The sequence below is a fragment of the Phyllopteryx taeniolatus genome, chromosome 12 (genome assembly GCF_024500385.1).
Source record: "Phyllopteryx taeniolatus isolate TA_2022b chromosome 12, UOR_Ptae_1.2, whole genome shotgun sequence".
Lineage (NCBI taxonomy): Eukaryota > Metazoa > Chordata > Actinopteri > Syngnathiformes > Syngnathidae > Phyllopteryx > Phyllopteryx taeniolatus.
This window is the reverse complement of record NC_084513.1, coordinates 10000528-10017113: the sequence shown is the minus strand read 5'-3', so window position 1 is coordinate 10017113 and position 16586 is coordinate 10000528. Positions and strand designations below refer to the sequence as shown.

At 38.1% G+C, this 16586-nt stretch overlaps 1 protein-coding gene across 1 annotated transcript in view; it reads left to right on the top strand.

Moving 5' to 3' along the window:
- tbx15 (T-box transcription factor 15) overlaps nucleotides 1-16586 on the top strand; it is a 36231-nt gene that overhangs the window by 7911 nt on the left and 11734 nt on the right. The window contains exons 3-6 of the mRNA XM_061792767.1: nucleotides 2963-3064; nucleotides 9770-9941; nucleotides 15899-16066; nucleotides 16154-16218. Coding sequence (XP_061648751.1) covers nucleotides 2963-3064; nucleotides 9770-9941; nucleotides 15899-16066; nucleotides 16154-16218 — 507 coding nt within the window. The remainder of the gene's footprint in view (nucleotides 1-2962; nucleotides 3065-9769; nucleotides 9942-15898; nucleotides 16067-16153; nucleotides 16219-16586) is intronic.

The following is a 16586-nucleotide window of genomic DNA, read 5'->3' as shown; positions in this document are numbered from 1 at the left end:
AATAAAAACTCAAGAAAGGAAGAGACTAAAATGTGCATTAGTGGAAAAATTAAGACTCTATAGATGGGTAGGACTGCTTCTACAAAAAAAATGTTCACTTTTCATTGATTTCAATAATTTTAAAAGATTATCATTCAAAAGTAGTCCTGTGTCAATCTGAGAGATGTTCCTAATATTCGGACCTTCCATTGATTGGACATTGTTAGGTGTCCCTAATAAAGTGACCATCAAGTGCTTTATTGTACCGCTTTTTATTATTATTTTCACATTTTCTCTCTCGTGCGAGTTTTATCTTTCCTTAACTACCCTCCATTTGGTTTTACCTCATTAAATATATTCGCCACCCCCCCGTCGCTATCGTTTTATCTCCTAACCTTTTTTTCCCCCCATGTCACGATAAGAACGGAAAGATCAGCACTTTTTAAACAAAAAAATCCCGAATCGAACGCTGTAAAACAGCGGCGCGTCGGAGTCCAGCTGCAATGACGTCAACAAGTAATATTAATGAACTTGTGAGGTCATTCCAACATTTATTGATCTCTCCGTGTCATCGCTTTTCTCACCATGTGCTGCACTTTGTTTTTGGGACTCCCCCCACCCCCCCTTTTTGAATTAATTCGGAACTATAAGACTGTTAATACATAACAGCACATGATGGCAATGCATAGATGACGCCAACGTAACTCTCCCAGTGCGTGGATGAAGTTGTTTGACGTCTTTTGATCTTCTGGCCACTCCGTGACATGATTTCAAGCTTCTTGCTGAAAAAAGATTAAAGACTTCTGAATGGTCGATAATGTTTGGTGTGAGAAAATGTGATAGCATGCTAGTATGCAAGGAATCGTAGGTTGTGTTCTTTGATCGCGATGAGGGATGGGACAGTTAATAAAAACAAGTCAAAGAATATTTTTGCTTTTGATGTTCAATACTTAAGACTTTTTGAACCCATAATGGGTCACGATTTTTGTATTTTCCGAGTTGACAATTGTTGTGGTACTCGAAAAATCGCATGGTGGGTTCTTTGATTGCGTCGCAATCTGTTGAGGCACCACGCAGTTATGAAGCACCATAAAAAGATGAAGGAATGATTTTGTTTTTCTTTCAAAATGAAAATCATTACAACTGTTAACCCTCGTTTTCTTCTTTACACATGATGCAAACCATAATCCGTCGCGATTGTAGTACTTTATTGGGTTGCCAATTGTTGAGAGAAAATTGTTGTTGGCCATTTTATTGTTTCCGAGATGCTGCAGAAAAATGATCAAAGACTGTGGAAAGATTGATAATGTTTGGACTGAGAAAACGGAATGGCACACTAGTAGCCTACAATTTGTACGTTGTGTTCTTTGATGCGTGGGAATCTGATGAGGAATTGTGCAGTCCATCCATCCATCTTCTACCGCTTATCCGAGGTCGGGTCGCGGGGGCAGTAGCTTTAGCAGGGACGCCCAGACTTCCCTTTTCCCAGCCACTTCATCCATCTCTTCCGGGGGGATCCCGAGACGTTCCCAGGCCAGCCGAAGGATGTAATCTCTCCACCGTGTCCTGGGTCGTCCCCGGGGTCTCCTCCCGGTGGGACGTGCCCGGAACACCTCACCAGGGAGGCGTCCGGGAGGCATCCGAATCAGATGCCCCAGTCACCTCATCTGGCTCCTCTCGATGTGAAGGAGCAGCGGCTCTACTCTGAGATCCTCCCGGATGACCGAGCGTCTCACCCTAATTGTGCAGTTATTAAGCAAAATGAAAACAAATCAGGGAATTATTTTCTTTTTGTTGTTCAATACTTTACGAAAGTTAACCCTTATTTTCTTTTTCACGCATGCTGCAGTCGCAATGGGTCACGATTTTGTGTAATATTTTGGGTTGCCGATTGTTGAGAGTAAATCACTGTTGCATGTTTTACTGCTGTCAAGACAAAATGCCAAAGAAAGTGAGAAAATCAACAACAACAGAAATGCTTGAAAATAATGTTGCGGAAAAAGAGCAAATAATTGGGAATGGTCAGTTTTCTTTATTTACACTCGATGCAAACCCACAATCAGTTACAGTTAATTTTGTATCGTTTTGTCGGTCGCCAATTGATGAGAGAAAATCGTTGTTGGTTACTTTATTGTCACAAAGACAAAAGGATAAAGAAACTGACAAAACCGAGGACAACAGCGCCACTTAAAAATAAAGCTGCAAAAAAAAAATTAAAAAATTAATACTTGGATTGGTGAATAATATTTGGACTGGGAAAACGTAATAAGACGCTAATAGCTCACCAATCGCACATTGTCTTCTTTGATCATGTCAGAATCCTATAATAGTTTTCCTTTTTTACACTTGATGCAAAGCCATAATCGGTTGCAGTTATTTTTTAATTTTTTTGCTCACTGATTGTTGAGAGTAAATCACTGTTAGCTATTTTATTGCCAAAGAATGTGAGAAAAAGAAGAACAACAATGCTACTTAAAAATGATGTTGCTGCAAAAATAGCAAAGACTATGGAATAGTTATTTGGCCTGAGAAAAATGAATAGCACGCCATCAATGGACAAATCCACATTTTCGTCGCAATCACAAGAGTGATCGTTCAGTTATTAAATGCAATAATAAAAATAAGACAATGACTTGTTTTCTTTTATTACTCTCAACCCAATGCAAACCCACAATTGGTTGCAGTTTATTTTTTATTTTTTGGGATCACCGATTGTAAAAAGCTGTTGGCTATTTTATTATTGCCGAGATAAAATGCCAAAGGAAGTGAGAAAATGAATGACAACAATGCTACTTATACAAGGAATGCTGCGGAAAATAGCTCAAAGAATTTAGAATGATGAATAATATATGGACCGGAAAAACTTAAAAGCAAGCTTGCATCCGATGAATCACACATTGCGTTCTTTTATCACATTGGAATCCGATGATGGTTAAGCAGTTATCATTTTCTCACTCCTTGCTCTTTTTTTTGGTGATATCAGGAGGATGTTTCCCGCGATGAGAGTCAAGATCGCAGGCCTGGACCCTCACCAGCAGTACTACATTGCCATGGACATCGTGCCCGTGGACAACAAGAGATATCGGTGAGCGACAACATTCAATAGCCTATGCTGTAATTTCAAAAACTGGGAAGTTGAAATCGGGAGTTTGTCGGGATACGTTTTGTTACCCTAACTTGAGCATATAAAAAAATTGCAGCTATAAAGAGGTGCGGAAAGACAAATTTGTTTTTTTCAAAAAGCCTAAAAACCCTATACTTGAGATGACATCTTTTGTGTGCCATTGCGAGTAAAAAACTTTTATCCATCCATCCATTTTCTGTACCGCTTATCCTCACTAGGGTCACGGGCATGCTAGAGCCTATCCCAGGTATCTTCAGGCGAGAGGCGGGGTACACCCTGAACTGGTCGCCAGCCAATCGCAGGGCACATATAAACAAACGACCATTTGCACTCACATTCACACCTACGGGCAATTTGGAGTCTTCAATTAACCTACCATGCGTGCTTTTTTGTTTTTTTGGGGGGGTGTGGGAGGAAACCGGAGTTCCCGGAGAAAACCCACGCAGGTACGGGGAGAACATGCAAACTCCACACAGGCGGGGCCAGATTTGAACCCCGGTCCTCAGAACTGTGAGGCAGATTTGCTAACCAATCGCTCACCGTTCCGCCAAAACTTTTATAACTTCTTCAAAATTAAAGATATACAGTAGATAACATTTTTAGCCTACATTGAAAAAAAGTACTATTACAACGATGCAAAATTTGAAAGTCATCGGAATTAACTATGCCCTGTGTTCTGCGCACATAAAAAAATCGGAACTCTGTCATGATGATGAATACGATGACTATGAATACATTGGTTCCCACAGTGAGCTAGAACTCTATTTACTGTTTTTCGGTTGTTGTTGTTTTTTAAATATCACCATTTAACACAAGGAAGCTGGTTTGCTACAACATATGTTTGTTGTGGTAAAAATGTACCAAAAAAAAAATCCAGAAAAAGATTAATTGTTATTCATGAAATTGTTTCATCTACAAAGCTACAAAAAGAACATTGTTTGTCAAGATGAAGTCAAAGAACCTTATTCTCACAAGATTGTGAGGTTTCCAGAGAAAATATGACATCATTCTAGCGATACAACTTCATTCTTAAAAGAAAAAGTTTCCTTCACATACTATTTCCGTAAATTACTATTTTTGTTGTCTGATTTTTTTTTTTTTATAAAAAGTAATTTCATGGGGGAAAGCAGTTATTTTCTTTCACAGAATAAATTTGCAATATTATGAAAATAAAGTCGTATTTGCTGAAAGAAAAAACAATCCCATGAGAAAAAAGTCATATTTCGAATGGAGTAGTAGTAAAAGTAGTACTATTAACATTCAACACTAATGAAGCTACAAAAACAATGTTTTATTTTTCATGACGAAAAAAAAATACAACACTTTCGTAATACAAATCGATACTTTTAAAAAAAAAAAACACTTCCTTCACGTAAAATTACCCCTATTTTCGTAATATTACGACTCGAGGGAAAAATTGTATTTAGTATGTAGTATTTAACATTTTTTATGCTAAGGAAGCCACAAAAATTACATCAAAGAAACTTCTTCTCTCGCAAGATTGATTTTCACAAAAAATTACGACACCATTCTCCCACTAGAACTCCATTCTTAAAAAACCATGACTTTTTATTGAATGATTCCTCTTTTCGTAATAGTACTACTTTTTGGTCTGATTTTTCAATAGAAAGTGGTTGAGAATGAGTTGAAATATTACAAGAATAAAGTCTTTTTTTTTTAAGGAAAAAAGCAACCACACAAGGATTTTTGTGTCGTAGTATATGTATTTTAACACTTTTTATGCTAAGGAAGCTTAAAAAAGAATGGGCTATGCTTAGTTTTTAAAGTCAAAATGTCAAAGTGTACTTTTGTAAACATTGTAGTACATCATATTCACGCGCTAGCGCTACCTCCAGCCAAGCGAGCCCTGGAGATTAAGCTCCACTTTACGCCAATTCTTAAAGGTTTTGCCTCCCGGGCTATTTGCTGGCTTTCTCCCATCATTTGCGTGGCCCAGAGAGCTGGCTGCGTGATGAATCGCTCTGGGAACTCGACTAGACGGACGCCTTTTGGCTCGTCGCCGTCGCGGGCCCTGAAGTCGAAGCCAGAGCTGAGCGCCGGAATTGCAATATATTCATCATATCCAGGCGGCCCAGCTAGCGAAGCCAGAGTTCCCGCCGGCCGAGACAACTAACTCCACAAGGACCAAAAACAGCCCCGAGCCAGTTGGCATCGTGGCGCAATGGAAAAAAAATTAAGCCAAGCAGATCACAGCTCATAACATTAAAGTCATCTGATGCATACTATGTGCTTTAATCTTTGGGCAATGCCGTGACATCATCATATTGCCTTTTTGATCTAATTTGTTAAGTGATATATAAACCCAAAACTATCTTTTTTTGGGGGGTCATTTGATACCATTTACTGCCGTTGACCCTTGTTAGGTCTGCCAAATGCCAAGAAACGTGGCCAAACACGACTGAAGTGGACCGTTGCAAAAAAAAAAAAAGGGATGCAGTTGGAGACTCTTTGCCACACACCAGGCGGTTGAGCGCCGCAAATCTACCGACGCACTGCAATGGAAACATTGTGACACTCTATCGGGTTTTGAGGCTCCACAGAAAATATTACGTGAATGAAAACTAGTTGACTAACTCCACACATTGCACAACAGTTCTGTGGAGTTCAGTACATTACTTACAGTAATGAAAATCTATGCAATGTGATTGGTTGCTTAAATTCTTCTTTTGCGATATCATTGTTTTTCCAACCATGATCTCACCTTTAATTTTCTTGCAGGGATCAAAGAAAATGTAATTGCTATTAGTTTGGTTTGAGAAAAGTAATAGCACACTTTCACGCAATAGATGGCACATTTGATTTTTTGGGTGGGTGTTTCAATCCGTTAAGTGATCTTGCTGTTATTACATGCAATAAGAACGAGTCAAATAATGAGAGTTTTTGACTCTTGATACTTTACTGCGGTTAGCGATAAGAAATGCTATTTAATGTTTGCGCTAAGAAAAAAAACAGCAGATTTACACAACAAATGGCATATTTTGCTCTTTGATTACATTTGAATTGTCCTAAGAATCGCGATATAAACAAGTTGAAGTTTAAAAATTTTACATCACATTGCTTTAATCCTGTTGATACTATACTGAGTGCAGTGTAAACGTGGCACTGACAAATATCGCATTGAGACTCAGTCGTAGTTTTTAATTTAAAGAGAGTAAAAAAATCAGCATCTTTCTGAGAAACCTCATTGTTGTTTTTCTTGCGTTTTAATGCCAACAATTAAAAGTGTTGACAGTCATGAAACTCTTTGGAGCAGTCGTTGACGTCCCTAATCTGTGTAATCTGGTGGAGAATATATAGCGTGCCTGGTATTTCGGGGAACACACGCATAGGCTAGCTGTGTGATGGTGTGCGTGTTTTTTTTTTTTTTTTTTTCTCCTTTCAATTTCATTTTATTTACCATTGCCAAAGAAGCCTACATCGAAAACGTTCACAAACTGAGTAGATTTACGACTTTTTAACGACTTTTAAATGTGAGAAAATACACAAGGGCGTCAACGCAAGTGACTAAAATAAACACGTAAATTGTGTGTATACACCCTCTTGTGGTTAAACTGGTTATAACAGGCTAAAGTAGCAACATGTCACTGCAGTTAACAATATCTGAATAAAAAGATAAACAAAAAAATACCAATGTAAAATAATGTTAGAATAACAACAACATAATGTATTGTTAATTGAAAGTATTTTTATAAATTATTTTTTTTTACTCTGGATAGACTGCTTTTAGTATAAAATAAAATAAATTAATAACTAGAATGTGTTGCTTTTTTCACATTGAAGTAAATGAAGAAAAACTGAAATTAAAAATAGAGAAACAAATAAATAAGTAAATGGAAAGATAAATACTAAAAAGAACAATTTACTAAATAAGTAAATAAGAAAATAAAATAAAAAGCACAAATCAAGTCAGTAAATTTACAAGTAAAATGGATAAATTTACATTTAGTTAATAAGTAAATCATCAAAAATAAATAAAATAACATAACAATGAAGTTGATTAATACATAAATTACATACTGAATGAATTTAGTTTTTCAATTAAGTAAATAGTACAATTATATAAATCAATATGTGAAAGTAACAGTTAAGTTCAGTAATTAAATATGTAAATGAACGATTAAATAGATAAATTAATTAATTCTTCTGTAAATTAGTAATTTAAAGTATTTAATATAAGAAATTCAATGAATGCGGCACAGTGTACGACTGGTTAGCATATCTGCCTCACATTTCTTAAGACCTGGGTTCAAATCCGGCCTCGCCTGTGTGGAGTTTGCATGTTCTCCCCGTACCTGCGTGGGTTTCCTGCAGGCACCCCGGTTTCTTCCCCCATCCCAAAAACATGCATGGTTGGTTAATTGAACACTTTAAATTGCCCATAGGTGTGAATGTGAGTGCGAATGGTTGTTTGTTTATATGTGCCCTGCGATTGGCTGGCGACCAGTTCAGGGTGTACTCTCTCCCGAAGATAGCTGGGATAGGCTCCAGCAAGCCCGCGACCCTAGTGAGGAAAAGGAATATGAAAAATGGATGGACAGATGAATAATACATTTTCAGATGTATTTATTAAAAAGTAAATTAACGGAAGAACAGACTCCAGTCAGGAAACTATAAAGAATAACATTCTTTTAAATACTAAAATTGAAAAAAAACTCTTGTTAGATGGGAATGTATTATTTATTTGGCTTTTTTAAAATATTGGTTTCCTCCTGTGTGTTTCAGCCTGTTTCCTGCTTTGTCCTATCATTACAGATTTCCAGGTTCCGAAAAGTAATATTTTTAAGAGTCATATTTTCTGCGTGTACATAAGCCATAGTAATGAAGACAAAAATGAGAGGAAGCTGTAGAAGCATTTGGAAAGAAAAACAAGCATCTGTTAACACTTAACGCTAATAGCTAATAAGTTGTGTGTGTGCGTGCGTGCGTGCGTGCGCGTGCACAGACATGAGCATGGTAGTGAGCCAGAGCAAACAAACTTGAAATTAGCAGAGGATGGTGTCACTTTTAATATAAATCTTCTCGTCAAATGATGATTACAGTTATAAAGAAAAACATCTTTTAATGCTTTCAAAGTCAATTACATTGTCCATTACGCTTAATATGTCAATGCTACTGCTAGGATTAGCAAACATAGTATTAAATTACCGATGATCTATATTAGCTCATGAAATAACCAATGGAGTCACTAGCACGAGATGTTAGGAATTATAATAAGAAATTTCAGCATTCCAATATTGGTAGATTGAGCCCATTTGAACTCTGTTGCTACCTTATACAGCAGAAACTACAGAGGTGTCCAAAAGAATTCAAATAAATGCTTCCCTCAAATAGACACCTCCACATTTCCCATCAGTAAAAATATAGCTGTGATTATCGTTTACACACTAACATGATAGAGTTAACTGCCGAGGCCATTTGTTGCTTATCTAAACAGCAACGCCTCCTCAGGCCTGTACAAAATAAAAATGTGTCCCTCAAATACACGCCTCCCTATTTCTCCATCAGTAACAATATTGGCTAGTGACTGTAATTAGCAGTCAGCAGCACCTATTGAGGTGTAATTAGCAGACAGCAGCACCTATTGAGGTGGGTAAAAAAAAAATTAATGCCCCCCTCAAATTTATACCTCCCTTTTCCCCATCAGGGAACAAAAAACATCACTCATCCCAGATGCTATTGTTCACACACAGACATTGTTGAAGACCTAACGGCTGAGTCCATTTGTCGCTAACTTCAATGGCAGCAATTACCAAGGCACGTAAAATAAACACATAAATACATAAACTCTTCTCTCAAATGGACACCTCCACATATTGGCTTGTCATTTTAATTCTTTCACAAGCAGACTTTAAAGAGTTAACTGAGTAAACTGGTTGCTAACGTAAACAGCAGCACTTTAAAAAGTAAACACCTGCTTCAAACAGACGCCTCTTTTTTTATCAGGAAAATATTGGGCAGTCACTGTAATTATTGTTCACCCCAGGACATTAATGAGAGTCACTAGTTAATTTGTCACAAACCTAAACAGCAGCACCTACACCTAAAAATAGATGCCTTCCTTAAATACAGTAACTCCCCCAGCTACCCCTGTGCCCCCCCCCCCCCCCCCCCAAAAAAAAAGTAATGGCGATAATCTTTGATGCTGTTTTTCAACCTAGGACAAAGAGTTTGCTGCCAAGTCCATTTGTTGCTAACCTAAACGGCGGAAACTACCGAGACACTTTTAAAAAAGAAAAAAAAATGCCTCCCTCAAATGGACACCTCCCTTTCCCCCTAAAGACAATGGCAATCATCCCAGATGCTTTGGTTCACACAGAGACATTGTTGAAGAGTTAGCTGCTGCGTCCATTTCAACTGTGTTGCTAAACAAAACAGCAGCCCTGAAAGAGTTTTTCTTCATCGATCCATCCATTTTCCATGCCGCTTATCCCCACTAGGGTCGCAGGGGTGCTGGAGCCTATCCCGGCTGACTCTGGGCGAGAGGCGGGGTACACCCTGAACTGGTCGCCAGCCAATCGCAGGGCACATATAAACAAACAACCATTCGCTCTCACATTCAGACCTACGGACAAACTAGAGTCTTCAATTAACCTAGAGTTTTTCTCTTTTTTATTTTTATTTTTGTGTCCCATCCTCTGGTGGCAGGTACGTGTACCACAGCTCCAAGTGGATGGTGGCGGGCAACGCTGACTCACCGGTGCCCCCGCGGGTCTACATCCACCCGGACTCCCTGGCGTCGGGCGACACGTGGATGCGGCAGGTGGTCAGCTTCGACAAGCTCAAGCTCACCAACAACGAGCTGGACGACCAAGGACATGTAAGCGCTCACGCCTTTTTGATTGGTTGTGATGTCATTGTAAACAATAACCATGACCCGATCTGCAGCTCTACCCATTGAGTCTTATTGCAGTGGTCTTTTGTTAGCACAAGTACAATTTAAATTGTTTAATTTGATGTAATTTGTCTTTAATTTAATTATGTATTTTCCCAGAATTCAAATTTTGTTTAACATTGTTCGATTTAAATCTAAGTTGATTTAATTTAATTTAATACAATAGTTTTTATAAACATCACTTAATTATTTTTTGTATAGTTTAATTCAACCTAATTCAATTGAAGTGAATTAATTTAGAATTACATTTAAAATGGATGGTTTAATTACATTGAACTTTAATAGATTTATTCTAATCAACTTTACTTCAAAAGCATTGAGTTGAATTAAATGAAATTAAGTTCAAACTAATTTAATTTAACTTAATTGAACTTGATTTAATTTAGATTGAATGTGATTTAAATTAATTATGGATTTTATTTCGGTTACTATTATTTTATCAACTTTACGTAATTGAACTTAATTATTTAAAGTAATTTACCTTAACTTGATTTATCTGAACTTAATTAAGGGTTATTTAATTTAACATGTTTTAATTAGTTAATTAGATTTTACTATTTTTCAAGTTTATTTAATCTAATTTCAGATTTCATGTTATTTTACTCAATCTTAATTTAACATAGGATGATTTTACTTAAATTGGATTTAATTTAACTTGGTTTAATGAAATTGAACTTAATGAATTCATTTGATAGAATGATTTGATAAAAATCATCAATCAGTCCCAACTTTTCATATTACTCATTGACACACAGCGACAACGTCAGCGGTACATATAATAGTTGTCGGACAATTGCTTTCAACACAACAGGAGCGAAATGAAAGAAATGAGTATTGGGTGTTAAAGCTCACACCCCGTCCCAAATTTTTATCATTCCATTTCACACAGAGACTAGGCCTCCTAATTTTTTAATCATATGTAATTTAATTTCAATTTCTCACATGGAAGCCAATTGAATTAAATACATTTCATTTCATTTGTATTTTTTTGGGTGGGATGAAGTGGAGTGTTCTTCTTTTTTCATTGTATGAATTTTCACACGCATGCCAACTAAATGTTTCTGTATTTATTATTTTGGGGTAACTTCAAATTTCTGTTACAACGATCCTGATTGCGCCTTTTCCGGGAATGACTTTCCTCAGCCTTGTGATTGGCTCAATCTCCCTCTGTGTTCGGGGACTACGGCGCCACCACCTGTTGCTTTTGGCGCTGACTTCACAGCCTTTTCGTGTTTCAGTTGCATTAGCGCCAATGGATTGTATCGACTTGGACTTTTGCTGGTCCAGCTGCGACATGAAAAGACAAACATCACTTCTAAGGCTTAAGCGCCTTTGAGTGCGAACAACGACGAGCTGTCGTACTCTGGCTGATCCCGCGCTCGCTACATGTGTGTACCCACCAGCTGTGACAAATATGTTCCCTAAAAGTCGAGTCGTGCGAGCTTGGTGAAAGCTGGGATGTTAGGGTCTTTGCCACCTGCTGTTAGCATTTAGGGCATGTCTATCCATTCACCTACAAACATAAAGGAACGTGTCTGTCCATTCACATGCACTTAAAGAAATATAAAAAAGATGACATTTGATTCATTTATTTTTTTTTATTAAAATAGCAGAAAGATGTGAGTTTGCTCGTTTCAAGTGATGTAAACATATTTCCTTTACTGAAATTTAAATTTACAGCTTGGCACCAAACTGAAATATTTGATTGTGACCAAAGGATTTTCATTAATTGAATGCAATTTGCGTATGCATTGAGGACTTGGACAGAAAGAGCAGTGTTGACATTGGTAAGAAAACTTCATAAACTTTGCATTTTGGTAACTTTACGGTTAGTTGAAAGTCATTTATTTTTAGGGTTGGGCATCGTTTGAATATGAGCGATTCCGGTTCTGAATTTCAATTCTAGTTCCAAACGATTCTCGATTCTGATTCTTTTAGGGGGCTGGGTCAAAAAAGTTCACATGGTTTAAATAAAGGGTGTCCAAATCATGAACATAAATTTTTTTAGCAGCCTGCAGCATAAACTAAAATTAACATTTGACTCAGCGTTCTTTATAACGAGTATCAATATCAGACCTATGAACTAAAAGGCAATGTGTGTGGCACTAACCAAATTGACTTAATATTCATTAATTATTGTTTCAGCTCAACGTTAAATATAGTATCTTTAAAATAGTTATTTGCAACTCTTTTGTGACGTCAAATGGTTTATATGTGTAAGTTTGACTACCTGTTTTAGGCATGTAGCCTTTTTTTTTGAAAGGTGCGCACCAGAACTCAGCATTTTTGGCACGGAAAATAACATCACACGACACCGGTAAAAAACAAATTTAAAATGAATGCAAAAAAAGAGTAATGGATGGAACCAAATGCTCTGTAAAATGTTGATTCCTTTACCTACACACCGATGAAACACGAGGTTAGTGTTTGTAATACTGTGAGACAACGTTTTTCTGAATTTTGTCAACAATTAATTGTGATGTAAAGTTGCTAGTTTGACTGAAGTTTTAGCTCAATGTTAAGCTTGTAATGCGACTCTTTTTACTTTCTTTCCAGTACGGTAAAGTAATTTATATTTTATTTTTGTGTCTGTCATCAGCTCTTATTTTGGTTTGAAGACTAAAATAAACGCTAAAAACCATCAGTGCAAGAGTGCAACCCACCGTTTAATGTGTTAGCTGCCTCAATGTTGGCAATGTTTATTTAATTGTTTCACTCACCCAATTGACTTGACTGAAGTTCCGCGCGGTGTAGGCTGAGGCTCGGAGCCAGAGGCAGCGCGTCAGACTTTTACACATCGTGAAAACCTCCTTTGCACAATATAATCTTAATCCATGTGTTGCACTGAGGTGACTGGTCATTTATTTTAACATAGTTAACACTTTTGTCCGCCGCTGCCTTTGGGCACAAGTTCTTCTTCGTTGGTTTTCGCCACTTTCTTTTTCGGGGTAGGTGGACTGTAGGCATCGAAACTGGGAACCGAATTTTTTTAATTTGAACGATTCCGGTAGAACCGGCATGTTAGTCCCGGTTCCAATCGGTTCTCGATGCCCAGCCCTATTTATTTTTTAAACATATAGCTGTCCTAGACTGGACGTAATATTCAGCCCTCAAATCTGATGCTCTATTGTCTGGAGAGTGCAGGCCAGGTAGACAATAACTTACTGGGGAAAGGAAAAGCTGTTTCTTAAACGTATATATTTCTGTTTGATAAACCAGAAAGATGCCGTAAAATGTTGTTAAACAACAAAAGTACAAGCTTTTCACTTGTGTAAAGCTTGTATGTGATTATGAATGTGTATGAGAATTGCACCTCGCTGCTGTGCTTTTAAATTAAACTAAGCTAAGTTAGCAAGAGCTAACATTTTGGCTAACACTGGCAGGGGCACACCTCCAGAAATTTTTTGGTCAGTCGGTGGTGGGGTGGCTGCAACCACTCGTTTATTTTTTTTGGGGGGGGGGGGGGGGGGGGGTGTATACTGCCGTCGACATTTTCTGATGCCAAAACTAATCGCCGCCGGGGGTATGGTGATAGAACTTTTTTTGCCGTTAAAATATAACTGACGCTAGGATTTATGTAACTGACTGGCGAGTGGGGTAGCCAACAAATTTATAGCAGAGGTCGTGGCCACCCCCGGCAACCGCCTAATGGCGCCCCTGAAAACAGGTAATGTTTGTTCAAGCACGGTTTACATGAAATAAAAACTTTCAGGTTAAACTTTCAGGCTACACTAAATGAATCATTTTTACTGAATCACTGATTTGTTACTTCAGTTTTGTTTTTAATAATGCAGTGTTTAATTTTTTTCAGTGTACCTACACAATACAGTGGTGCCCCGAGATACGAGTGACTCGACTTACGATTTTTTTAAGATAAAAACCGCCAGTTGGCCGAGTTTTTGCTTTTAGTCACGAGCCCAAACTTGAGAAACGAGTGCTGTATGGCGCCAGGTGGCAGCACTTTGGCTGCTTAATTGAATATTCTTTGAAAAAGAGACTTCAAGTTGTGCAGCAAAAATGTGTTGTATTAACAATCCCGTATGCACTACACTCTGGTGTCCTAATGGGAGAATTTGTCTGTTCTTGGCATTTTATCTAACTTAATATCCATCATATTTTTTTTTTTTTTTTTTACTCTGACAACACCATTGTTTTTAGTTCAGTTGAGACCTAACAAATGTGTTGTATTAACAATGCCATACGTGCTACACACTGACAGCCTGGTGTGAGAATTCATGATGGCATTTCTTACTGCAGATTATTCATCACTCTGTTGTTTTTATCGTGACAACCCCATTCATTTCAATTTAGAAATAATGCTGGATCGAAAACCCATACATGCTACACTCTGATGTCCTGGTGGAGTAATTTATATATTTATTTTATATGTTTTGGCGTGGTTTGTCACAGTTTATCCATCACTTCATATTGTTTTGGCACATGTAATAGTTTTTAGTCCAGTTGAAAGGTAAAAAAGATGTTGTATTAACGATCCTGCATGCACTACACTTGATGATTTAAAGGTCATGCCTGTTCTTGGTGTGTTTTTTTTTGCTGCAGATCCTTCACTCCATGTTGTTTTGGATTTAACATTTTTTTACATTTGAAACTTTAAAAAGCAATGCTGTATTAACTATCCCATATGTGCTACACTCAGGCGTCCTATGGCCGTTCTTGGTATTTTCCCCCTGCAGAATATCCATGACTTCATGTGGGTTTGGCTGAGAAACCCCATCCATCTATCCATTTTCTGAGCCGCTTCTCCTCACTAGGGTCGCGGGCGTGCTGGAGCCAATCCCAGCTATCATCGGGCAGGAGGCGGGGTACACCCTGAACTGGTTGCCAGCCAATCGCAGGGCACAAACAAACAAACAACCAGTTGCACTCACATTCACACCTACGGGCAATTTAGAGTGACCAATTCATGCATGTTTTTCGGATGTGGGAGGAAACCGGAGTGCCCGGAGAAAACCCACACAGGCACGGGGAGAACATGCAAACTCCACACAGGCGGGGCCGGGGATTGAACCCCACACCTCAGAACTGTGAGGCTGATGCTCTAACCAGTCGCCCACCGTGCCGGCTGAGAAAGCTATTGTTATTAATTCAGTTGAAACCTAAAAAATGTTTTTACAATCCTGTACACTACACTATGGTGTCCTTGTGGGAAGAATCCATGCCCATTCGTTATATTTTTTTCAGATCCATCACTTTGTGTTGTATTGGTTCAGATAATAATTTTTAGTACAGTTTAATCTTAAATACTGTAAATATGTTGTTAATTATCCCATATGTACTACACTTCGGCATTGTGATGGAAGAATTCATGATAGTTCTCTGTATTTTTACCATTCATGTTTTTTTTTTTTTGGTTCTGACAATCATTTTTGGTTCAGTTGAATCTTAAAAAAAAAAATTAAAAAAAAGTGAGATTATCAATTACTGCATGTTGTTTTTGGTCTGATAAGTCCATTGTTTTTAGTTTAGTTGAAATCTAAAAATGTTGTTTTTCCAATCCCAAACACACTGCACTCGGGTGTCATTTGGGGGGAATCCATGCCCATTCTCTGTATTCTCACCCCCCCCCCCCCAAAGATCATCCATGACCTCATGTTAAATTGGTTCAGGTAATTGTTTTTAGTTCAGTTGAATAAAAATGTGAAAAAAATGTTGTTAATGATCCCTACATACTACACTTTCATGTCCAGGTAGAAGAACTGATGATGTATTCTTCCCCATCCTCCACTCCATGTTTTTTTGGTTCTGACAATTATTTTTAGTTTAGTTGAAAGTTTAAAACTGTGTTGTATTAACAATCCCATACACACTACACTTTGGCATCCAGGTGTAAGTAGACATTCTGTTTCTTATTTTTCTCGCAGATCATCCTTCACTCCATGCACAAGTACCAGCCTCGCGTTCATGTCATCCGCAAGGACTTCAGCAGCGAGCTGTCGCCCAACAAGCAGGTTCCAGGCGGTGAGGGCGTCAAGACCTTCAGCTTTCCCGAGACTGTCTTCACCACCGTCACCGCCTACCAGAACCAGCAGGTACCTTCCCACTGTGTTGTGGCATCATTCTTCACCATCTTGAGCCCATGTTTAATCGTGAGTCACGATTGGGATTTGTCATTGCAGATCACCAGACTAAAGATTGACCGGAACCCCTTTGCTAAAGGTTTTCGGGACTCTGGCAGAAACAGGTGCGTCAATGTTGTTTTCACGCTTTGGTGATATGAAATGGAATAGTGGAAAAGGCGGGACAGGGTGTTGAACTTCACACCTAATACCATGTGACGTTGAAAGCAATTGGCAATGTCCAACTATTTGAGTCTGAAGACATCATATAATTATCATTTGCAGGAGGCCTAGTCTCTGTGTGAAATGGAATAATAAAAATCCAGTAAGGGATGTGAGGTTCAACAGCCGACACTAACTTTTTCTGCCTTGTTGTGTTGAAAGCAATTGTCACTGTTGAGGAACTATTTGGTGGCTGGCATAATCTAATTATTTGATTGCGGAATACCGTGTCTCTACGAAATGGAATTGCAAAAAACCAGGACCATGATGT